Here is a 26,620-nt window from a genome sequence, read left to right on the forward strand (position 1 = left end):
TTTTTTTTAAGTAAAGTTTTACAAGTGAAAATTCGTGTGACTGTACAGGTTAACGCGTTCGTTCGTTGTTATTGTGAGAAGAGTTTGAATTCTGATTGGCGTCTCTACAAAATGAAAAACGTGCGATAAACCATTGATTGATGTATAATAAACTGATAGTGACGAGTTTTCCGAGAGAATGATCGTTGAAGACAATTCAAGATTGCATCAATGTGTAACTGTAAGTACCTATCCCTTTAAGCGCTATTTTTCAAACGCTATATTTTTCTTTAAATTATCTATTTTAAAATTCAAATAATGCTATATGTACACACACACACACACACACACACACACACACACTTTGTAAACACGATTTTTATTATTATTATTATTATATTATCAATCTAATATCATTATGATCTAATGATTTGTATTGTTTATCATAGAATAATTACGTTCTCTTAAATGAATGCACACGTTTAGCGAATATTAGCATACGATGTTTCATGATATAATTATTATAAGAGCTTATTAAAATATGTAAATGATCCTGTAACTTTTGTGTAAGTTACAAAGAGCGATGATATTACTATATATATATATATATATCATTGGTGTGTATCTTTTATATATATATATAAGAGATCTTATATAATTATATGTCATATTGCATCGATGTGTGCGCGAGAGTACACATTTACTCACTGGCATTATTAAAGAAGAATAGAGACTGAATATCATGTGTATGTATGTATATACGCATCTATGAACGAGAGAAAGGGAGGATAAAATATCGAGAATTCATAAAGAGGTATAGAAAAAGAGAGAAAGAGCTTATCGATGGAAGCGCTGTGTAGTACGTTTATCCGAAAATCCGATGGGACAAAAGCGAGTAAAGTACTGATACAAAGGACTGATATTTGATATGGAATATGTTACGAACTAACGACTCGTCAAACGATGTGTTAACAATTCTTTCTTTTTCTCTCTTTTTTTTTTATATATAATATATCCGTTATAAAATTAAAGGTGAGTTTATATATATATATATATATTGTTCTTTGTACGACAGATATATTATTGTGTTACTGCAGCATTCTGAACCATTTATCATATTTTTATTTGCTACTTACGAGTATATACATTTATTACGTGTATATACATTTATTACGTGTTATACATTTATATGTGTGTGTTCTATCGGTGCGTTCTAAACTAGGATATTAACAGATGTGTGTGTATGTATGTGTGCTAGTGCGTTATGTGTAGCACGCTACTTCTCGTATGTACATATATATATACGTATCCCAATAGGATATACAATGCATATAGTCAGTGTCTCGCTATGCGAAATATAAGCTAATTATACGGAATAAATGTATATATACATAGTATATGTGCTTTATACTAGATCTCGATTTAGTCAGAAACGTATGTATTTATGTGCATTTATATATGTACAAATACGAAAATGAAGATATATTATGGACTTTTCGATTGATTTCTTTTTGATTTTATATTATATCGAATTATTATTTTTTTATTTTCAATATAATATTATAAATAATACTTTTTAATGTAATAAGTTTCTATACTTCTTTTCCATTGCATTTATTTATCTGCAATGGAAAAGAAGTATAGAATTATATTATTTATTTATTTTCTTATTTATTTTCTTTATATACAGATATAAAGGTGAAAACATTTATGGTTTTTTTTTCTTTCTTGTTTCTCTCTCTCTTTTTTTCTTTTTTTTTTTTTTTTTTAATTACAACAAATTATTATATATATTTATTTCTGATAATGGGTTACTAATGTCTTATTTTCAGTATATATTAACAATAGTATTTTTAATGTAACTATTACAACATGTACAAGTATTTGTCCTACATGTGTGTACAGATACAAAATTAAAAACATTTATGTTCTTTGAAAATGATTTCTCTTGATTTTAGATTACAACAGATTATTTTTATATACACAATCTTATTTTTAACATATATTGCAAATTATACATTTGATTCAATTTTTAATATATTTTTTGTTACAGTATAGTTTTTGATATTTCTCAAGTTCCAGGAATGAAAATTGAATTTCATTAATAAGTAATGATATAGAAACTTATCTTCTTAATTATCTTCCGTCAAATGTTTTACAGCACTTCAGTGCAATAGAGATACAGGTCGAGTGTATATGATTCGCATGTGGTAGATAGAAATCGCGCATGTCTGAAATTCAAGAGCATGAGATGCACTGCCTGTTGTTCATGGTGAAATACATATACGATGCAAACTGGAAATAATACTATGGCTAGAGACGATGAGTACCGTAGATGGCTAAGCTAGATATAGCTAATTGGTTAGTCATATGTGTGACTCTGACCCCCTGGTGTTTTGTGATGTCAAATTGAAAATGTTTATATCATCGAGTGTGGAGTTCAATGATAACGAAGACCAATCGTGATTGAATTTAATAGGAATTGTCATTTCAATAATTAAATTTAACAATTCAGAAGTTTATAATGAGTTATCATTTTTAAAGGACGATTTTCAATTTGAAAAAGAAGAAGAAGAAGAAAGAAAAAGAAAGAATTGATGTAGTTATATATACGATCACCTATATACGCATATTTATTACAATTGTCAATGTATTAACGTGTAACGTTAATTTTCACTTGGTATAAGTTAAGAGAAAAGTTATATCGGACAGGGAACAATATTATTCCTATATAATTTTCTATACGATATTCGCAGAAACACGAAACGAGTTTTGGAGTGCGAAATGCCCGACAACAAGAGCTCCGTAAACATCGACACCACTTGTATATTCTGCGAACTGCTGCGTTTGTCGTGGAATCATGACGTCCTGCCTTGTTGGTCGCCTGCCGTTAAAAATCTTATACGAAACTTTTCGTATTTCTCCTATTTTGTGATTTGATCGAATATCACGAAAGTGTAGATCGATATATATATATATATATATACTTGGATTGCTTTCAAAACTTATCCCGTCAGCACTCTTCTTGTCTTCTTTTTTTTTTTTCGAACACTACCATAACAAATACTTTTTATTTTTTTTCTTTCTCTCTTTTTTTTTTCTTTTTTCAGATATTTTTCCATACATGCAAATTGAAGTACAAATTGGAGATCAATATGAAATAACAATTTAACGAATAAATTCATAGGGAAATTTGTAAAGATTCTATGATTCTTAAGACCATCATTTTATTTCCATTAAATCAGTAATAGAAAAAGTATGTGTATGTGTGTGTGTGTGTATATATATATATATATAGATACAGACCGTGAATCCATAAAACTTTGTACCCTCTTGGAGGGTTTCTTTCCCTTTCTTTCAACTGTCTGGGGTTGTTCCTTGATATTTTTCTAGTTGCGTTCCGAAGTGGCATTGAAGAGAAGGTTCAAGGAAAGAGAAGAAACGGCGAATTCCATGAGCGCTGATCTGATTGGAATACGAAGAAAAGATCAGTTTTAGCTTTGATGAGTTCCAATGTTCTTTTTTTTATTTTGAACAAAATTGAAGATTTCTTTTTATCGATTACGAAATACGCTTCGTTTCATTTTTTATCTACAAAAAAAGAAAAAAAAAAAGAAAAAGAAAAAGAAAAAAAAGAAAGAAAAAAGAAAAATATCTGAATTCACAAAGAAAGAAAAATTCCTTTGAGCCATTATCGTTTGAATTTATTTGAATTTATTTTATTTGTTGCAGATGTTATAATCAAATGTCCAGGAAATTTTTAAACGTACTCGAGGAGTTCGGTCGAATTTTTTTTTCTTTCTTTTTTTTTTTTTTTTTTATTTTTTTCATGGCGAATCTTCATACAAACAGGGGTGAAATATATGATCTGGCATTGCATAGCATTTTTCACGACGAAAACTCCATCGGCATTATTTTCCCTACCTTCTTTACTGCCGCTTCATCCGTTCGTTTATTATGGAGATGTTTCAGATTCTTGGCACGTTCTTCTCAACAAGCACTCGTGCGTCTTGCAAGGTAGAGTCAGACAGAGCGTATCGACTGCGTACAAATGCCTGCTATGTTCTTTTTTACCCTGTTCTTCCCGAGTCACTCGCACAAGATCGTATCATTTTAAAAATGGACTAAATTTTCTTGCCTGTACTAAACTTCGTCAAATTTCATCTTCAAAGGAAATTACATTACTGTGTAATTTTTTTTTCTCTCAAATTGTAAACAAGTTCTTAGGTTTGTTGTTTAATAATCTAAAAACATACAAGTCAAAAAAGAAAAAAAAACATCTCGGGAAAAGAGTAATTGATTTTTAAAATCAGCTTATGAACTTTTGATCAACCCTGTATATCGTATATCTGTATACCTATATATAAATATACGTCATTTGTGCAGTTTACCATCAAATTGGAATCGGCAGGAACACAAAAGAGGAGAAGTAGGTAAAGGATCGTGTAAGACAGATAGTGGAGAGTGGTCCTCGTGTTAACGTGGACTCTCTGAAGAGAGGAAAGGAAGAGCTTCTCGAGTACCTCTGTCGTGAAGTAGAGAAACCGTTCGAGTCAGGACAAGAGAGTCTGCCTAATTTTCGAGGTATTGACGATGATTGTGAACAGAATTTCATTGACAAAGAGCTCTGGCTTTTGAATTTGTTCCTTTCTTTTTTTTTTTTTTTTTTTTTTTTCCTTTTCATCTTCGATAGCATCCTCTAACTTTGACAGTATTTGAAATTTTTCGATGATATATGCATGATCTTTTTATCATTATCAAAGTATAATGCGCGCGCGCACGCACACACACACAGATAAAAAAAAAAAAAGAAAAAAAAAAGATTTATATTAATACATTTTTTTCTTTTTTCTTTTAGTAGGAATTCAAAGGAAAAGCTATTGATTTTTTCTTCGTTTAAATGAATCTTCACGTCAATAAAAATATCAATATGTCTTCAATATTTCTTAAAGAAAGAAAAAAAAAAAAAACTTTAAGTTAAGCCACGTGCGTTCGATTGGTTTGGGTAAAAGAATCGTAGCTCTTTTTTTCTCTTTCTTTATTTTTTTTTTTTTTTCGAGGATCGTCAGAAAACTTACGCGTGTTCGCATCAACGCGAATAATACTTTGGCAAGTTGATCGAGAAAAAGCAAATAGGGAGAGAAAAAAAAAGTAGAAGAAAGTAAAACATCAACAGCTCGTGTATAATATAATTTACAATTGAGATATACTTTCGGGAAGTTTTCTCTGAATTGATTGAATACTCGCATCGATCTAACAAACATGTTACAAACCTTCAAAACGTCTCATCATATATTTTTCGAGTTTTTGTATGATTAAACAAAAAAAAAAAAAAAATTACATATGTGATTTGTAGTAGAGAATGGATCAATTTGGATGATTTTAAAAATCAAAAAGTCTATTATTTTTTTTTCGAGACTTTTTGAATTAATTTCTTCTTCTTTATTTTTTATTTTTTATTTCTTTTTCAAATTGTAAAAATTTCCTAAGCTTTGTAATTTTACGGTATGATAAAATTAACCCAAGAAAAGGAGTAATTGATATTTATAATCGTCTAAGAATTTTTGGCTCACCCTGTAGAACGAAAAAACCCATATGGTTTACTTAAAAAAAAAAAAAAAAAAAAAAAAAGAAAAAAAAATCAACTACCTAAAGTTCAGCAGTTATTAATGGTGGATATATTACGAGAAGGAAGCTCGCGTTTATTAATTACTCTTACGATGAGAGAGAGAGAGAGAGAGAGAGAGAGAGAGAGAGAGAGAAAGAGAATATGAACGACGAAACATATATTTAAGATGAAATTGAATTTTTTTTTCCAACTTCATTTTTATTTTTTTTCTTTTCACTAATTTTTACTTTTTTATTTATTTATTTTTTTTTTCTTTTTATTATTTCAAATAAATAATCTAAAGCATTCGAGCTGAAAGTAAACTATTCTTTTCCTCTTTTTTTTTTTGAGAGAGAGAGAGAGAGAGAGAGAGAGAGAGAGAGAACACGTTGATTCAAAAATGTTTTGGATTAAAAATCGTAAAAAAAATCTATAAATTTTGATTAACGTCATTCATGTTTCATATTTAAACGTGTGAAATATCTAATCAATAATAATTTAATTATCAAAGGGGAAGTAGGATATATACGCTATATATATATATATATAAATGTAGGTAACACTTCGGCGAGATGGAAATTTTAATCAAGCTAGGCGGAAATTGTCGTCCGATATTTTCTCCCACGATTACATGGAAAACCAATGTGGCACGAGCCATCGTTTATTTTTTCTTTTTTTTCTTTCTTTTTTTCTTTTTTTTTCTTTTTTTTTTTTCCATTCCTCCTAACTTTTTCTCACTCGCTCCTCTTTATTACAAATTTTAATTCGAATTCGGTACGAAAATTATCGCCAAGTTCTGAATATTTCTGGGTAGCTCGTAATGTATTTCTGATTGCCCGAGCTTGCGGTTATAGCTCGTAGGAAATGCAAATTCCCAATGGTTAGCACGCTAACTCTCGCATCCGTACTTTTGAAAGGATAATTTAACGATCAGATACCTTCGGTAATAGTAATCTCGTATGCAAGAAATCACAATTTCGTTTTAAAGTATAATAATTTTGACATTCGCCTTACTGATTTAGATCTTTGGGTTCCTCTATTCTCATCTCTCCTTCTCCAAAAGGAAAACTGCTGAACTACGATTTTTTTTTTTATAATTTTTGTCATAAAAATTCTTATTTTACGTTTATTCATTTATTTATTTATTTTTTTCTTTTTTTTCCTTTTCTCATATCCAATCTAACGTAAATTCGTCTTCATTTTCAGTTATTGTCTTTGGTGCAAACAACAAAATCAACAATGTGAAAGTTAAAGTGAAAGTTAAAGGAAACATTGATCTGCCATACGAAATGAAAAAAAGTAAATTATTCATGAAGAATAGAAAGAAAGATAGATAGACGGAAAAGGGAGACAATTCACACATTCGTTTAGAACGCGAAATGGTCAAAATATTTTCCACGAGCTGGACGCCAATAAGGGAACTAACGGAGCATCAATAACACGAATAGCAGGTACTAATGAACTGGCTCGCACGTGCACAAATATACGAGCTGTCTATCCACCGGCGATATACTGCTGCCACAGATTAAAGATAAAACTGATTCCTGGGTTTTATATTAAATCCCAAATGATCATTCGTTAGATGTCCAAGTAGTAGACATTAGTATATCGACGTTTCTTTTTTCATCTTTTTTTTCTTTTTTTTTTATATATATATATATATATTCTCTCATAATATCTGTTTTAATTTAATATTACTTATTTCATAATTTAATCATGAAAATGATTAAAGTTAATCATGAAAGTGAATTAAGGTGAAAACCAAAAAGAAAAGAAAAAAACGGAAAAAAGAAAAAGAAAAAAAAATATCGTGATTATAAAAGTGATCTAACGTAAGCGAAAAACAAAATTGAAAGAAATTGGTTTATTGTAATTGCGTGTAATAAATTAATTTTCTTTTTCTTTTTTTTCTTTTTTTTCTTTTTTTTCTTTTTTTTTCTTTTTTTTCAAATTTTTCACTCGGATTCCACTTATATAATCACCGTATCGATATTGTCGTGACCGACAATTTTACACTTTAATTAATCTTTTACAAACGTGTTCCGTTCTGAAAGTTCTCCATCCCCCTTCCGAAAACAAAAAAATACAAATAAAAAAAAAAAAGAGAGAATATACGAAAGTAGAAAAAATATGTGAGAAATCTTATCTTAACGATGTAGGTTGTTCGGTTCTAGTTGGATAAATACGAAACTGGTCCCAGTTTTCCCTGTTAGGATCGTATTTTATATCCACCGGTACAAACGTCTCCGTCGTTCGCCTTTTTCTCTTAACCGACCGTCCGACCGAGCAAGTTTTTCTTTTTTTCCTCTCTCTCTCTCTCTCTCTCTCTCTCTCTCTCTCTCTCTCTCTCTCTCTCTCTCTCTCTCTCTCTCTCTCTCTCTCTTCGTTCCCATGAGAAAAGAAGAAACGAGGAGAAACGAGAGAAAATCGGGGACAGAGCTGCACGCGGGCTACGGAAAGAAAGAGTAGGATATATATATATATATATATATATATATATATACACACGTATATATTTTGTATCGTTAAAGGAGAAGGAAATACGACCTAAATTAAGCTGAGGTTTGTGCACGAGTGATGTTCCTTTTGCAGTTCGACCCTTCGTCGTCTTGAAGACGGAAACTGCACGCGTTAAAGGGACGAGATAGTACTTGGCTGAACATACGCTACGTATTCTCTGGCTTTTTAGCTTTGTTACATCTTCTAATGTATATATACTTACACACACCCAACGTATACACATACACAAATGTGTATATATATATATGTGTGTGTGTGTGTATGTATGTATGTAATATAAACGTGGTTGTGTGGATAAAGCTTTCGATTGTTTTCCGATATCGTCGCTAACCGACCTCAAACTCATCCTCCTTCTCTCTCCCCTTGATCGTACAAAGCGAAAAATAACGAGTAGCCAATTAACGTTTTTCTCGTATATGCCAGTTCGTATAAAAAGTATTCGTTACGCTCTTTCAAATTGAATAAGTTTTTATTACAACGAACAAACTGTTCTGAAATTATTGGAGAATTTACAACAACAACAACAACAACAACAGCAACAACAACAACAATAACAACAACAACAATAACAATAAAAAAAAAAAGAAAAAACAATCAGAACCAAGAGGGGTATAAAAAAGAGAAAAAAAAGGCGAGAAAAATAAAGTTAGATATTATCGTATAGTGTTTGAATCGTTATGTTTGTTTTGAATAAATACTTGTTCGATCGTATTAGATTAGATGATATGTAAGAACGTGATAATTATTAGATTGATTGATTAATCCATTTAATTCTCTTTTCAAATTATATGCAAACGTATTTACTTCATTTTGATCGACGAAAGACCAGGTAGAAATGTTCATTGTAGTCGTAAAATGTTTGCCTATATTACTCTGAGCTTGTTATATATTGCAGAGTTGGAAGCAAGCAAGCAAGCAAGCAAGCAAGCAACCAGACTCGCTCGAAGTCGTCCACGCAGTCTGTGTTGATCCCATCGAGCGTGCTATCCACTTAAATTTACATCTCAAGTCGGGAGACTCCTTATCCCAAGTACCAGGCTCCAACCTGATGAAATGAATGGCTAGCTGGCTGTTCCAAAGCTACTGTTGTAACACTATACATAACACCTTCGTACTTCTGAATTCAGTCTGTATGTCTGCGTTTAACATGATATTGCCACGTGTTCATGAAGGTATGCGAATTACGATATGAAGGATGGATGATATTGAAATTACAGTTATTCAACTATGATACGTGACAGTTCGCTTATTATATATTACTAGATATTTCAAGCAATATGATAGGACAACTTTGAAGAGATCTTTCGAATTTATTAGAACGATATTAATCTTTCGTGAATCGTTAAGAGAATTTTTATTGTTTATATAATTTCTTTTTTTTGTTTTGTTTCTTTTTCTTTTTTTTTGTGGAGAAGATCCAAAAAAATCTGTGGATGCGTGAGATAAATAAAAATTAATTTTCTGATATATTGACTTGAGAAACTTTTACTAGGGACCAGGCTTTTCTTTTTTTTGCTTGTTTTTGTTCTGTTTTATGGAAATTAAATTATAATGCGAACATATTAGGAAGGATGTATAAAAATGTATTCCAAAATAACTGATAACATGATAAAAGTAATAGGATTAAAAATAAAATGTTATTTTATATGAAATGTTACATATCATGTTTCTTTTTCTTTTTTTTTTTTCACGCACTCACAGAAATATGAAATTTCTTTCTTTCTTTTGTTTCGTTTTCACTTTATTTTATTTTATTTTATTTTATTTTATTTTATTTTATTTTATTTTATTTTATTTTATTTTAATCGTATCAACGATATAAATGGGGAAAATAGTTGAAGGATTACTTTTCTTATAGGACTTCCTGCAAAAATGCAGGAACGTACTTTTTAGATCGATACAAACGATAGTCATTAGAGAAAAATGTAAATGTTATCAGCTTTCGTTATGCAAATAAAAACGTGAATAAATCTAAACTGATAAAATTACATTTAAATATAACGTAGAGAGTAACGACAAAAGCTATTTGCCGAGGTGAAGGTCATTTTCTCTCTCTCAAGACGTTTATTTTTCTTTTTTTTTTTTTTCCTTTATTTTTCTTTCTTTTTATTTTTTTTTATTCCTTTCTTTTTTTTTTTTTTTTCATTTAAAATAAAAACGAGAGAAGGGATCGAGATCAATTAAAAGTTTCGTCTGGTGGATTTACAAAAAAAAAAAAAAAAAGGAGAAAGAATAGCGCGTTATCGATATCGATTGTCGTAGTTTAATATTAATAGAATTCTATCCTAGAGAATTTGGGGATCCTAGAGACGTATAGATAACAAACAATGACGGACATACATAGAACGAGTAGGACAATAGGAAATTAGAAGAAAAAGGAGAGTTTTGAACGTATCTTTTCTCTCTCTCTCTCTCTCTCTCTCTCGCTCTCTCTGTGTGTGTCTTTCTTTTCTTTTTCTTCTCTCTTTTGTCATTTCACCAAAACGAATTTCCAGAGTTCAGTCTAGCGGAATGAGGCGGACGCGTTTTCCGATAGGATATCTCAATTTATAGCTATTCCGCGAGGACAAAAGCATCCTATTCGAATTATCTCCTTTATCAGAATTCTTCTTAAACCTGCCATGGAATCCGTTTTATCAATATATATCTATTCCATTCGTTGATATTTTTTTTAGATCATTGATATTATACATAGAGATTTGTGAGAATGGATCTTATGTATGAAAATTGTTTTATTACTTTGACGTAATTAATTTCTTTATAATCATCTCTCTCTCTCTCTCTCTATCTCTATCTATCTATCTATCTATCTATCTATCTATCTATCTATCTATCTATCTATCTATCTCCCTCTTATATAGACGTTTATTCCTACAATACCTAAATAAGTTCTCGCAAACGTTTGAAGGGCTTTACCATGGAAATCGCACGTGATGTCTCTGATGTCTCTCACTAAGCATACAATTTCTGTAAGACGATGTGCGTGCACATCGCTGTTACCCGTCGAGTTTCAGACACGTCAGATCTGTCAAGGTACTTTATTACTTTCTAGGTATTTCATCGAGTACGAATAGATACATAATATATACGTACGTATATACGTACGTATATACGTACATAAACACATACATGTTACGTATATACATACGTAAAATGAATACGTATACTATTTACACATACATTAATAGTTTCGATTAAATCTTTCCTACTAAACATATTTCAGATAAATTAGAATTGTGTTCGTAAGAGAACTTCTATAGACGATGATCATTAGCTTGGAAGATACATTTTGCTAAACGGAAACTTCATATTCATCAAGAGTGAATAATTCTATCTACCTAGGATGCAATTCACGATGGCTCATTCCTGTTATGCAACGTAACGAGATACAATCGATAGATATGGATATGAAATGGGTCCATGTATCTATTTGCAACGGTAGCAAGGATTTGAATGGATCGATATCTCCTTCGCCTCTCCCTCTCTCTCATATGTACACACATTTTGCTTCTCTTTTGCACTTTCTCTGTCTCTATCATTCTCTCTTCCTCCCTCTCTCCCTCTCTCTCTCTTTCTGTCTCTCTCTCTCTTTTCTCTCCCTCTTTCTCTCTCGTTTTCGTTTTGCCCTAACACACAAGAGCGATTCGTCCTCCTCCTCTCTTCTCAGTGTATCTCCCTTTCACAGTAATGGCCAGATTATCGGAGCCGAGGCGCCATCCAGTCTAGCCAAATAAAAGTTGGTAGTCGTCTCGTCGACATGAATTACGTGGCCCTCCGCGTTTCTCCTTTAGGGGAGAAGAGGATAGGACGAAGAGCGAGAGCGAGAGAGAGAGAGAGAGGGAGAGAGAGAGAGATGTTGAAAACGGCTGACAATGAGATCATTCTCTTTCTCTGTTACTCTCCCTGAAGGTCTATGACATGAAACTTGGACGTTCACAATTGAGGCATTTTCCTTTCCAAACTTTACGACTCCTTACGGGACATCTAACGCTGGAGTATCATTAATGTTAAATCGTGGAGGAGAAAGCTAAGGGATTCGAAAAACGACGATAAGAAGATACTGTTCTTCTGTAAGTCCCTTAAATGATGAGCTTACTTTCTTAGTTTTCTTTTTTTTCCCTTTTCTTTTATTTCTTTTTTTTCTCTTTTTTTTTTTTTTTTTTTTTCTTTTTTTACGTCCTTCTTTCGAAACCTCTATAAAAACGAATTTTTCTTTCGTGCTCAATCGAAACAAAATAACGTGAAAATTCTAATATACTTTTATTATTGTTAGTATTACTTAGTATGGTATAATTATATACGTTAAAACGATTGTTATAATAAATTATAATAAAAGTAAATATAGTTGTACTTAGTCAATAATTTTTATATTATGATATATTAAATAATGATACAATAATATCGTATTAATTGTAAATATAACTTATAAATATTATTTAAATAACATGACAAAATTTAAATATTAAATGCACAATTACAATCTACCGATTAATAATAAAATAAAACGAATATATGTCTTTAAAGTTATAGAGGGTTAAAGGGCTTATACCTTCTTACCCGTAGTTTGCTAGAAGTAATGTTTATTTAGTAGATAAACTGTAGAGGAAGATGAATAGATCAACGATAAAGAAAATTTAGTAAGAAGATTTAATTATCCGTTGATAATTACGCTACTTTTGAATAAACGAGCTTTTATTAACGAGCTCTGTTTACTCTTTCTCTCTCTCTCTCTCTCTCTCTCTCTCTACTTCTTCCAATTCTCCCATTCCACCTCTGTTTACTCTTTCTCTCTCTCTCTCTCTCTCTCTCTTTCCTTGAAAAGATGTAAGGTGACGACAAGAAAGATATATATCTCTTGCTAAACCACGTACTACGACTAGCTTTTGCCCGTCGCGACGCGTGCGAACCGTAAATTTCGTCAACGAATTCGCACGAGCAAGAAGATCGCAAACGAGAATGGCACGAAGTGTCGTGCAAAACGTTTATTTTCTTTCTCGGCTTTGTAAATCTTACTTGAGTAAAGTAGACGGTCTCTTTTTAGTACTATCTTTTTTTTTCTCTCTCTCTCTCTCTCCCTCCCTCCTCTTCCTTCCTCCCTTCCTTCCTTCTATCCTTTTCTTAACCATTTATCTTGACAATTTTTTCTCAACTTTCCCTATACTACTACTACTATTACTACTACTACTACTACTACTACTAGATATACGCACTCAACGGGATTTATTACTCGTAATAAGTTATGTGCAATGAGATAGTATACTCTTTTTCTAACTCCCTCTCTTTCCTCTCTCCCTCCCTCCCTCCATCATCTTATAGATTCAATTATGAGCGAGTTATTCGCATATGCAATTTGCTTTTATCGGTCCTTGAGAGAACCTAAAAGAGCTTCAGTTCAATTACAACGATTTATTACTACTGATACAGGAGAAAGAAAGAGAGACAAAGAGATATATATATATATATATATATATATATATATATATATACAACATGTTTTATTTATACTTATTACGTTTAATGGTTACAACGATATCCGACTAAACATACTGATACATATTCTTTACTTTCTCGTCTTACTATTATATAGAAAAAACAATTTATTTCTTTTATGAGACTATGGAAAAATGTAAGTGGAATCTTTTTCTAACGTTATAACGAACAACTTGGTATATCGTTTATAAGATTAGGAGAGAGAGAAGGAGAGAAAGATGGATAGATAGATAGATAGATAGAGAGAGAGAGAGAGAAAGAGAGAGAGAGAACTAGAGTATAAATACAATGATTTAATAGATCTATCTATCAGTTTGCTACAAATCCCTTTTGTTACATTTGTGTTCGTGTAAATTTTACCGCAGCTTGGACTTTACAAACGTGTTTGCGATCTCTCTATGTGTGTATGCATGCGTGTATATGTGTGTGAAAATTCTCTCATAATCCTAGACATTTGTTACAACCTTACTACGAAGTAGTAAGTATCTATAGTAATATTAGAAAACGAATCCATTTTTCCGCTTAACCATATTATAATTCTATTATACTGAGTTTAGAAAGAACGAATGTTATTTTTATAAATAATAAAAAAGTTCATAGTCAAATAGAAATAATCGTCATGAATATTTTTAACGGATCGTTGACCGATTATTACGAGTATAGATATAGATATAAAAAGTAATGCTTTTTATAAATCGATTACGTTTATAATTCAATGTAAAATAATGAAAATATTCGAAGTCGCATTTATCATGAGGTGTATTAAGCGCAAGCTTGGATATTAAGCTATCTATGGGTTATATATTTTTCAAAAATCTTACTTCTTACAATCGACTTATCAAAAATATTTTTAATAATAATTTGTAACAATCGATATTTTCTTTTCTTTTTTTGCTTTTCTCTCTCTCTCTCTCTCTCTCTCTCTCTCTCTCTCCTCTTTTTGTAAATACAGAGCTTTATTTTATCAGTTTAAATGAGTAGTAGAAAACGAAAGAGGGAAGGAGTCGTTCGGAAGTTCTTAGAGTAAAGTAGAGAGTAGGTGTCCCTTCAATCCCTGGAGGATTATTGCTTCTTGTCGTCGAGAGTCCGTAAGTGGCCCGTCTATCAAGTACGTCAGGATATATCTCGATGAAAGATTCGTAGCGATTTTTCTTTCTGAGGCTACCGAGAAAAGTAACGCACAACTCCTAGACACGTTATTCTACGAGATGATATTATCGATCGTTCGACAATCGGATCGAATTTCTTAAGAAATGAGAGATAAATTGCTTTCCTGAAAAAATTTATCTGGTCAATTACTTATTTATATCGTTTACGAAAAATAATTACTTAACTTTATATATATATATATATATATGCAATTTTATATTCGATCAGTTTTATTAATTTACATTATATACGTATTTAATTATTATAGAATATTTAAGTATTATTTAATCTATATGTATTCGACTTGAAAATTATATAGAAAATTAATATTGTCATATATTTATATAAACGATATTATATTATCCCTTATCGTTCTCTATTATATTAATAATTATTATATTAATAATTAATTATACTGGTAAAAAAAGAAAGTATATTATATCAGTAATATATATATATATATATATATAGATTTATTGTAATATAATAATAAAATATGGACGTATCTTTTCGATGTAATAGAAATAATATTTTCTTTCAGAAAATGAATAGACGAATAAACGAAAAGAATGAGATATCGAATAAGCTTGTCGTTCGGCTATCAAGGAGAAAAGAAAGAAACGGAACGACGTTTGAGGACGAAGTACGAACTTTGGCAGGAGCGCAAACTCGTTTTGAGGAGAGGACTCGCAGAGGGCGGCGGAGTTGTGTTGGGAGGGAGGAAGAAGCAGAGCCGGCTGGAAGGGCAGGCAGAGGTACGGTGGGGTGGGGAGATCGTCAGGATTGGCTTTTCAGGAACGTGAAACTCAGTAGTACGCTACCACCCACGCACGTAGTACGCACGTAGTTCGTTCCACGTGTTTCTCTTCCATCGAAAGATCATAGTCATAGGTGTATCGACGTGTTGTCGATCCGTTGACATTGTGTATTCTCGACAGTGTCAAGGACACGTGAAAGAGAGACAAAGAGAAAGAGAAAGAAAGAAAGGAAAAGAGAAAGAGAGAAAGATCACAGAGAGAGAGAGAGAGAGAGAGAGAGAGAGAGAGAGAGAGAGAGGAGAGAGAGAGAGAGAGAGAGAGAGAGAGAGAGAGAGCGGGCAACCAGTTTGAGAAAAATCCGTCTACGAAGAAAAAACAATAGAAAGTTTTAATTTTAATAGAAAAATCAAAGTAAGATTAACAATTGAATAAGAAAGATCGATGAAATTTATAATAATAGATTCGATTAGTTTGATTAAATGTATTTAGAATCAATCAATCGGATTAGATTTATTCCATTAATATTAAAAAGATATAGATTTATTGGATATGTATTAGAATCTTGGATATTTATTTTAATTGTAAATATTTATCATTAATGTCGGGCGAGAATTCGGTGATTTAACGAAAGAAAAATAAGATAATTCGATCCGGTCAATCACGTGAATTGTTTTTGATAAGAGATCGAGGGAAGTTGCGGGAATAGTTTTTCTACTTTTGTTTTTCTATTCTTTCATTTTGTTGGTGGTTGTGCTGAGGAACGGGGAGGGGGCGGGGAAAGGAAGATAAAGACTAGGAAAGCCGCCGGCATGTATCTTAAATCGTTCGGAGATGGTGCGTCTCGATAGGATCGAGATAAAGGAGATGAATCGGGGTACTTCTGGATCCCGATACGAGTCCGAAGTATTCCTTTGTCATGCCGAAGTTTAAGATGAAGATACTACGTTGGATTGTCGACTCGAAGAACGACAGTTACGATCGTCGATCTAAAAGAAAAAACATTTGTCGATCTTAAAGGATCTTCCGGGGACAACATCGTGGGAACGAACTTAATACGTGTTGCTATTATCGATCGTGAGTATTTAAGAAATATATAATCCATTTTATTTTTGATATATTTTTGTTTTTATATATATTTAATATATGTATATATATATATATATATATACGAATGTTTTTTAATATATTATACATACAATAATATATAAAACGTACGTATATACAAATTTGGATATACGTACGAAATTATAAAATATTGTTTCCTCGATATATTTTCGATCATTTCAAAAGCATATTAATATATAGGTAAACGTTATATAGACCAAAATGACCCGTTTAATTCGTAAGGTTTCAAATTTGATCGCAATCAAGTAGTTGCAACAATAGGAAGCTTTTTAAACGTTATTCACGGTTTACGGGAATGAATCGTTTTAACATTGAGCAGAAAAAGAAAAGGTTGTGTTACTCGAAGAGTAAATTTTATAAACGACATATACTTATAATCGCAATATCTTTAAAAAATAATTTTTGATCGGTTAAATAATTAATACGTACTCGTATAAGTTTAATTTTTAATACGTACTCGCCCGAAAAAATATTTAGGTGATATTAATAATTAATTTTTATTTTTTTTTTTTTTTTTCGTTAAGCTGTAAAAAAGTTTCTAGGCTCGTAGTTTTATATTCTGAAAAAAAAGGAAAAAAAAAAAAAAAAAGAAAAATAAATTAGCCCGAAGAGTCTCGATAAAGAGTAATTGATTTTTAAAAATCAACTAGGGACTTCTGAGCCCTAACCAGTATTATAAAACTTTTGGTGCTTTTGACGTATTAAACGCCAACAAACTTTTAGACGTTAAAATACTTTTGACGTTCTTTCATAAATGTTAAAAATACTTTTGATTTTGACATTTCTCATTTACAACGTTAAAAATATTTTATAGATACACGTGTGTGCATTTAGTTTATATTGCACGATTGAGAACAATTTTTTATGCTTTCCTCACTGCGATATTATATAGTAATAAAATTAACGAAAAATAAGAGCTTCGTCGAAATGATACTCTTTCTCGCTCTCTCTCTCTCTCTCTCTCTCTCTCTCTCTCGTATCAGATCGATTTTCTCTTATCCATAATGCAATTCCTCTTATTCATAAACGCTATTTATTAATTTGCTAAAGTACGAGATTTAATTAAATTATTTGATGGTTGTATATATATACATATATACATATATATATATATATATATATATATATATATATATATATATATATATATATATACATGTAAGTACGTGCAAGCAAATAAAAGGATAAAATCGAAAGAATTTAAAATTGAGGAAAAGCAGGCAACTTGAAGAAGAAGAAGAAGAAGAAGAAGAAGAAGAAGAAGAAGAAGAAGAAAAAAAAAACGAGCAAGTTCGTTAAAAATAATAATAATAATAAATGGAAATTTGCCGATAGAAAAAAAATAAAAGGGGGGAGAGAGAGAGAGAGAGAGAGAGAGAGAGAGAGAGAGGAACATCTTTTTTTTTTTACAATAAAAACCAATTACTACGGTAACGAGTAACAAAAAAAAAGAGAAAAGAGAAAAGTTAATCCCGACTATAAAACGTTTTCTCAAGTTACGTTTATACAGTTAAATAATAAAAGGATTTTGTAAAGGGAGAATCAGTTATTCTCGACTAGAATCTACAAATACATAGAGAAAAAGGAAGAAAGAGAGATAAAAAGAAAGAAAGATAGAAGGTTTTTCGTATTTTATTTCCTTTTACAGACTATGTTCGATCGCATTCTCAAGTATGCTTGCAATTTCTATGCGTTTGTGGTTGTTCGGTTTTCCACGAATATTACCCGAAGGTTTTTCGTCGTCTAAGAACTTCGAAGAGAGTGAAGAAAAGGAAGGAAAGAAAAAACGATAGAAAAAGAGAAATAGAAAGAAAGAGAGAGAAAGAAAGAAAGAGAGAGAGAGAGAGAGAGAGAGAGAGAAAGAGAGAGAAATATATATATATATATATATAGGGGGTGGGTTGCTCTTTCTCGCACTTTAAAAAAACGATTCTTCGGTATGGAACGAGGAGAATGTCAGGAGCAGAATTCAATCGCGGCGAGCGACGCGGACGCGACGGCAGAAATTTGCGAAGATGACGAGCCGATTTTCCCGTTCGACATTCTTTCCCAATGTACACCCTTCAAATAGAGGAGAAGAATCTCTGAACGATAATGGCGGGATAAAAGGAAGGCTGTGCTAGCTTTTTGGATATGGGTGTTTGCGTAAGAAAAAGAGAGAGAGAGAGAGAGAGAGAGAGAAAAAGATAGAGAGATAGAAAGAGAGCGACGTTCCAACTTTTTTTTTCTTTTTCCTTTTTTTTTTTTTTTTTCTTTTCTTTTCTTTTCTTTTCTTTTCTTTTTCCTCAGGGAGGGCTTTAGTAGAGAAATATACAAATGCCCTAATAAAAATTCCACGGAGCTAGTAGCTTTCTTCCTCTTTTCTTATTTTTTAAAGCTATATCGATGATATGGCAGCTTTTCGATTACGCGATAATCGTAAAAAAAAAAAAAAGAAAAAAAAAGAGAGAAAGAAAAAAGAATGTGTCGTTGGTATTCGTTGAAAGTCATGTTATCTATATATACATGTGTGTGTGTGTGTGTGCCTGCGTTATTTTTTTTATATCAGAAAAAAGGAACAGGTTGAATATAAAGGACAACGATTTTCCGTGATAGTAAAAAAAAATAACGATTGGGTTATGAGAAAAGTGCGAGAGAGGAGAATATTGTGTGAAGTCTTTCGAGGATAGAGGATGAGTATGGACTTTTTTCCTCCATACAACGTGTTATATATATATATATATATATATGTATGTATGTATGTATGTGTGTATGTATATCAAAAGGTCATGTTCGACAGATTTTCTTGATCGAAGATGCGCGAAAAGATCGTTAAACACAAGACATAAACTGTGTCTGGCCAAACTGTATCTTTTCTCTTCAGTGAACTTCTATGATGTGAAAGAGAAAGAGAGAGAGAGAGAGAGAGAGAGAGGATAAAAAAAAAAGAAAGAAAAAGAAGAAGAAGAAGAAGAAGGAAAATAATGCGGTTAGTTTATCTCTTTGCTATCAAGAGTTTTTCCTCGATATTCAGGATGATGATTTTTTCTTCTTTTTTTTTTTTTTCACCTTGCTTTTCTAAATAGCCCTTATTTTGTCTACTTTAAAAATCATACTTATGACAATTAATAATTCGTTTTTATTCTTATTCTTTTTTGTCTTTCTTTTCTTTTCTTTTTTCTTTCCTTTTCCTAAGTTTGCTTTTGTTTTTATTAATTTAATTTAATTTAATTTAATTTAATTTAATTTAATTTTTTTTTCTTTTTTTTTTTTTTCAACACAACTCAGCATTTTGTAAATTCTATTTTATTCGGATTGATATTCAACGAAGAAGATGTAGTATTTTTCTTTATTTTCCGTCTTTTCTTCTTCCTTTTTTCGTCCTTCTCTTTTTTTCCATTTTTCCATTCCTTTCTTTAGAATAAAATGCGAGATCGAGGAACTAGACTCTGTCGTCCTGCTTTTAGAAAATCAATGTTGTCGGAGTACGTGGACCGTGGGAGTTAGTCGATGGAGCATCGTTTTAGGATGAAACAATGCAACTGGAATGACAGATGCATAATGAAAATATTCATGCATCTGTGTATTCGTGGATGCGTATGTAAGTACGTGTATGCGTGCGTTTATGTGTAGTTGTATTTTTATCTTTACGAAGATTCATCGTTCCTTACAATACTTATCAAACGTTGTCTCTTTTGATAGTTAATAATAACGATCTATAATCATTTCTTATATACAAGTTGAATCAATGACAACTATTGTCAAGTAAAATATCATATTTATAGATTTTAAAATGAAATCGTTCTTAGAAATTTTTTTTCGTTTTCTTTTTTTTTTTTTATTGATAATAAAAATATTTGTAACTTCATTTATAAATAAATAATTATTTATAAATAAATAAAGCTATTTTCAATGGCAATAATTTGTATATACATATATATATACATATATATATATATATATATATATATATATATATATAATATTGAAACAATTCGAATAGATTTAGAAAAAGAAATCTTTGGAATAAGATTGATCCAGATTTCATAGTCGTTCATCTCTAAGTGTTAGGATCTTTTCTGAAGTTTATCCGAATTGGAATAGATTTGTTTTGTTGTATGTGTATATATATATATATATATATATATATGTATGTATGTATGTATGTATGTATATATGTATTATATGTGTTGTGCGGCGAAGGGCGCGTTCGTTATATACACGTCAAAAGTATATTTACACATGACGGATGGCGAAACGCTCAATCGCACATAGAAGAAACAACACACTGATTTATAGCTACAAAATTCTCCTTTGATTTATAGTTATGTATGTATGTATCAGTAACATCGGTATCAGCAGTCAGTAGCAGTAGGAGACTACAACGATGAGACTAGCTTACGTATATTCTTCATGGTTGCATTCCCCATCCCTTATCTAATTTTATATTTTATAAAACATTGCAAAACTTTTTATTCCTTCTTTCTTCTCTGATAACGTGTCAATCATTGAATGTCGTTTGCATTTATATTCGATTCGAACATCGATATTCAGAGACCTTTGCCAGCCATATAAATTTTTCCACGCCCTTCGAACTTATATCATGTATCGTCCAATCGAGTGATATATCCTATCATAAATTCATTTTATTTCATTTTGTTTTATTTTATTTTATTTTATTTTTTCATTTCTTTTTTATTTTTTTCCTTTCTTTTTCTTTCATTCTGACGCGTTACAGTTCATATCAGAGATCGCTAGGATATATTTTTGATGTACATAAGTAGGTCATCAATTTATGTATCATAGATAGAGTATCGTATCGATAAAGATATAGTATTTTTTTTTTTTTTTTTATGTCGAAGATCTTTTGATGTCTCTTGTTAGTGTAGAGGAAACGTAAAGGATCGGACTAACGTTCGTATTTTTTTTTTTTTTTTTTTTTAACTTGAATGCTCTTTTGAGAAATCGAACCTAACACGATACGTATTTTTCTTTTTCTTTTCTCTCTCTCTCTCTCTCTCTCTCTCTCTCTCTCTCTCTTTCTTCTATCGAAGTACGATTAATGTATATATTTATATGTATCTTTTATCGAGAGACTTTTGTTCGGACATTATAATATTATTATAAAAATTGATAAATCTCGAAATTGACCTACTTATATATTTCCTGATTTTACATATATATATATATATTAAATATTTTTTCTTTTTTTTAGTTACCCTCGCGACAGGTTGCGTGTAATCTTTTTATCGTATCGCGATCGAACATTCAACGACCATTTGCGAGGATCAATTTGAGAGAGTATCAGGACCATTAGCCGTGCTTTACGCGTACAACGATTTAATATAGTCTCTTTATTCTCTCGTACGATCGATAAGGTTATAGTCATTGAAAAAAAAATTTTTTTTTGTGACTCTCTTTTCTTCTCTTTTAATATACTCTAGATTTTTTTCTTGGAACAATGAAATAAGAGAGAAATTATATTATTGAAAAAGTATTGAGAAATAAGAATAATAATGGTATATACAATCTATGTATATCTTTTGTATCTATATTTGTGTGTTTTGTTTGTGTGTGTATATGTGTGCTGTCTGTCCGTGTGTTTTCAAGAGACACTAAAAGAAAATATATTTCATTGTATAAATTATAATTATATTTTTCATTAGACATGTATTTGTTAATCAGATTTATCTTTTGAAATAGATTTTTTCTTTTTTTTCCAAAAGAATAAAAGGTTGTCGAAATATAAAAAGACAAAAAAAAAAAAAAAAAAAAAAAAAAAAAAAAGAAAAAAGACACAAAAAAAATACAAAAATTGGCAGGTGCATATGTTTTAGGAAAGGTTAAAAAAGAATTAAATATTTTTATAAAAATATATTTAATCGAGATTAATTTTTTTAGGGACAAGAGAAACATTTTTTCAAGACAAGAAAAAAAATATTTGAACGTTATTATATTTATAATATACGTAATAACAGACTTGGATTTGTCTTAATAGAACCATTATCATTTTGTTTGTTAATATTTTAGATATAAAATATCAAGGACGAATAGAGAGATTAAGTCTCTTTGATCGTAAAAAATTCGTTAAAAATTATTCTTTCGCTCAATGAAAATGGATTATCAGAATTCAATATCATTTCGGTATCATAATCGTTCTGATTTGAGAGAATACATTTGCATTTTCCATTCTTCAAAGGGGATGGGGGGAGGTTGCTTTGAAAAACAGAACGTTGAGTGCGAGCTTTAAGAATAAGAATAAGAATAAGAATAAGAATAAGAATAAGAATAAGAATAAGAATAAGAATAAGAATAAGAATAAGAATAAGAAAAAAAAAGAAATAGAAATAGAAGAAGAAGAAGAAATAGAAGAAGAAGAAGAAGAAGAAGAAGAAGAAATAGAAGAAGAAGAAGAAGAAGAAGAAGAAGAAGAGCAAATTAAATCAGCTTTGAGAAAATCTAAAGAAGATTCCAACTAGATAGAGTTTCTCATTAAAAATCAAAATTAAACATCTATTATTTATGTCAGTCTGAATACTACAATTATAGTACTGATTTTATAATTTATTTATGTGGATCTGAATGTAATACTATAATTATAGTAGAGAGTGGAGAAAAGGGGGACATGGGGCCAAAGGATCTTATATGATTTTAAAAATTAATTATTCTTTTTTTTATTCTTTTCTTTTTTTTTTTTAATTATTATTATATACCACAATTCTAGGAACTTTCAATCTATAATTATAATGTATAATTATAAATTTATGATTGCAATCAATAACACTCAATGTGTGTTTTCGATAAGTTCGCAGAAAAAAAAAAGAATGAAAGAATCATTGAAAATGGATTTTTTTTTTTTTTTTTTATCTTTTTCTTTACATCGTCAGATTATCGCGACGCTTTATCGATTTCGTTAAAAGTCATTTTACGAATGTATGTGTTGGTCTTATAATGAGTGTATTTAAATTGTTGTTATATAAAAAAAAAAAAAAAAAAAAAAAAGGAAGAAAGAAGAAAAGTCCTTCAAATTTTTAAAATAATATTTCTTCTAAGAACGTGCCTATTTTATCTGGAACATTATTATTACACAGTATAGTAATATTTTGGTTGCATTAGTGATGTTAAATAGTTCGATGTGAAAAATGTAAAGAAGTTGCGTTAAAGTAAAAGTTTTGTAATTAATGCAATTGGAACAGTTTCAATAGTTTCTATTGAATACGTATAAGTAGTTTCTAAAAGGAATGCACTATTTATATGTACACACATACACACACACACAAATATGCACACATAAAAGATACATATATATATATATATATATATATATATATTGCTAATACTATTATTGCTATTGTTACTATTATTGCTATATGTTAATCGGCTCTAGTATATAGGAATTAATCGCATTTACTTCTAGATATAACAACAAATGCTTTAATGTACTTTCTAATAATTATTCACGCGAGTATTTTGATTGGATTTGGCAAAAGACGATTGTTATTATAATTAATATACATATACATATATATAAAAAAATTTTTTTTTTTTTTTATTTAATATAATAGATACATTCAACGAACATTATTTTCCAATTGTAATTAAGACGGATAAACGTTATCTCATTTATAAATTGTTTTTAATTTGAATACTTTTATTAAAATGAAATGTTTCTTCTTTTTTTTTTTTCTTTTTTCTTTCTTTTTTTTTTCTTTTTTTTCTTCTTAAGAAATATTCTCTAAAATACATTTGTTAATGTAAATGGATTAAAAAGTCGCCGTCGTGATAAATGTAAGTAGTTGTTGAAAACATTTCATTCATTAAATAGAGTATACGAACCCACGTAGAATTGTTTTGACGGTTCAAAGTTAAAAAGAGAAAATACTTGGTCGGTTCTCTTTGGTTCGGAAAATAAAGGAACAAATACAAAAGTTGGTAGGAAGAGAAAAGAGTAAAGAAACTGTGATCCTACGGATTACGGGGATGAGGAAAGGAAGAATTTAAAATAGGGGAAACTATTTATAAACATCACACACAAAAATATAATATGACGAAATAATTAAAAATGTGGAAACAATTTTTGCGTAGGATTAGTCAAAAATTTTTAAAAGAGAGATGATTTAGAAAAATCAATTACAATTTTTTCACACCTTCTTTGTTTTTTATTTTTCAGCTATGGTATTACAAGTCGCTCAATAATGTGTAATTTTACAATTAGGTAAGAAAAAAAAAAAAAAGGGTTAAACATGTTAATCTGAAACATTTCGAACAAAGAGCAAACAATTTTTAAGAATCACATTTAGGAACCTTTTGGAATAATTTTCTCTGTATTAATGGTCTCTCTTAGACAGAGAAAGCATTCTCAAGAACAATTAAGTTCATTCTCTCTTTACGTTTAAAACGTTTTACGACGAATATTCAACGGGTAAACTATGCGCGAAATTTAGATTGAACTAAAAGAAAAAATAGTAATAGTGTTTACTCGTCGCGAAAGGATTTTTAAATTCTTTGGATTAGGCTAAATCGATTAAGCTAAAATTATTGTTTAAATTAGAAAATTGTATTCTTTCTCTCTCTCCCTCTCTTCCCCTCTTTCTTTCGCGTTATTCTACTTAAGGTACACAAATTCTATTAGAAATTATAATAAAATAATAATAACAATAACAGTGATAGTAACTACTTAAAAATAAAAAAAAAAAAAGAAGTAAACATTATATAGATAAAACACATAAAGACAAGGAAAAGAATATTGATAATCTTTCCAAAATATTCATAAAAAAAGCAAAAAAGAAAGAAAAAGAAAAAGTTGAACAAAAAAAAATTTCAAAAACAAAACGATCATAAAATATAAAATTAATTGCAAACCTTTTTCCTTATATCTAAAATGGATTGTCATTTTTATCTAATCTTTTTTTTTTCCTTATTATTATCATCGACAGCGATGCGCGAAAATTCATTCGGAGATCTCGAAATAAAATGGGAACTCGGGATTGTTAAATATATAAATATATATGCATATATGTATGTGCATTCTCACGAGTAGAGACGTACGAAAGCAGCATCTCATCTCGTTGCTGCTGCTACTACTGCTGCTGTTGCTGCTGCTACTATTGCTGTTGGATGGTGATAGTAGTTGTTGTGGTGATAGTGATGGTGGTGGTGGTGGTGATGGTGGTAACAATAGTAGTGGTGTTCGTGGATACGAATGAAGAGGAAGCACATCGATCCCAAAGAACGAAATGTTAGAACGGACCTTCCATACTGTCTGCTGCTAGTAATAGACGATGCGGAAGCGGTTGGAAATTGAATAGTATGTTCCTATTTCGTGGAGAGTTGCGAAACCATTCTGCATAAAGTATCATCATCCTCATATATATAAAATATATATATATATATATATATATATATATATATATATATTTTATGACAAATGAAATAGACCAATGACGTCCTAACGATTATTCCATTATTATAAATAGTAATTTTATTGAATGAGAATATGTTCGAACGATTTGACGATACAAATGATTTAAAGATGTTCTATTAGTTGATACTTATCTTGTTTATATACATGAAAGAATATTAATAGATAAAAATTTGATCGATATGTTACAGCACACAACAATCATGTCGATGACTAACACTCATGGCGACGAATTGAGTCCAACTCGACAGCCGAGGTATGTATTAATAAATAAATCAAATGATTAATGTTAATTTATTTCTACGAATAGAAATAAGAAATGTATTAGTAAGAAATATTAAGCATGTTTGTTTTAACTTAAATTAAAAAAGATATGATAATATAAATGTATATGTGATAACGTGAGATCTGTTTTTTTTTTTTTTATTTTTTTTTTTATTTTTTTTTGTTGATCATCAATAAGAAAGTTCGTTAATGTTGTTTTATAAATAGAACGTTAAGTTATTGAATGGAACAAGGCTTGAAATTAACTACAGACCTCGTTTTGAGGAATGATTAACAAATTGACGGATTATATTAATTTGAGATTTA

General features: G+C 30.1%; 1 protein-coding gene across 10 annotated transcripts in view; it reads left to right on the forward strand.

The window, feature by feature from the left end:
- Positions 1–26,620, forward strand: part of LOC124946417 — a 45,099-nt gene that overhangs the window by 527 nt on the left and 17,952 nt on the right. For 4 of the 10 annotated variants that reach the window (XM_047487096.1, XM_047487095.1, XM_047487097.1 and 1 more), the window contains exons 2-7: positions 49–220; positions 3,712–3,996; positions 4,366–4,563; positions 6,794–7,038; positions 15,288–16,578; positions 26,221–26,285. In XM_047487096.1, the coding sequence (XP_047343052.1) occupies positions 26,233–26,285 (53 nt within the window). In that variant the 5' untranslated portion in view covers positions 49–220; positions 3,712–3,996; positions 4,366–4,563; ... (1 more) ...; positions 15,288–16,578; positions 26,221–26,232. Of the gene's footprint in view, positions 1–48; positions 221–3,711; positions 3,997–4,230; positions 4,564–6,793; positions 7,039–12,144; positions 12,178–15,287; positions 16,579–26,220; positions 26,286–26,620 lie in introns of those variants that run through there. The other 6 variants (XM_047487094.1, XM_047487088.1, XM_047487089.1 and 3 more) reach the window with 6 other exon arrangements.

This window comes from Vespa velutina, chromosome 2 (genome assembly GCF_912470025.1).
Source record: "Vespa velutina chromosome 2, iVesVel2.1, whole genome shotgun sequence".
Classification (NCBI taxonomy): Eukaryota; Metazoa; Arthropoda; class Insecta; order Hymenoptera; family Vespidae; genus Vespa; species Vespa velutina.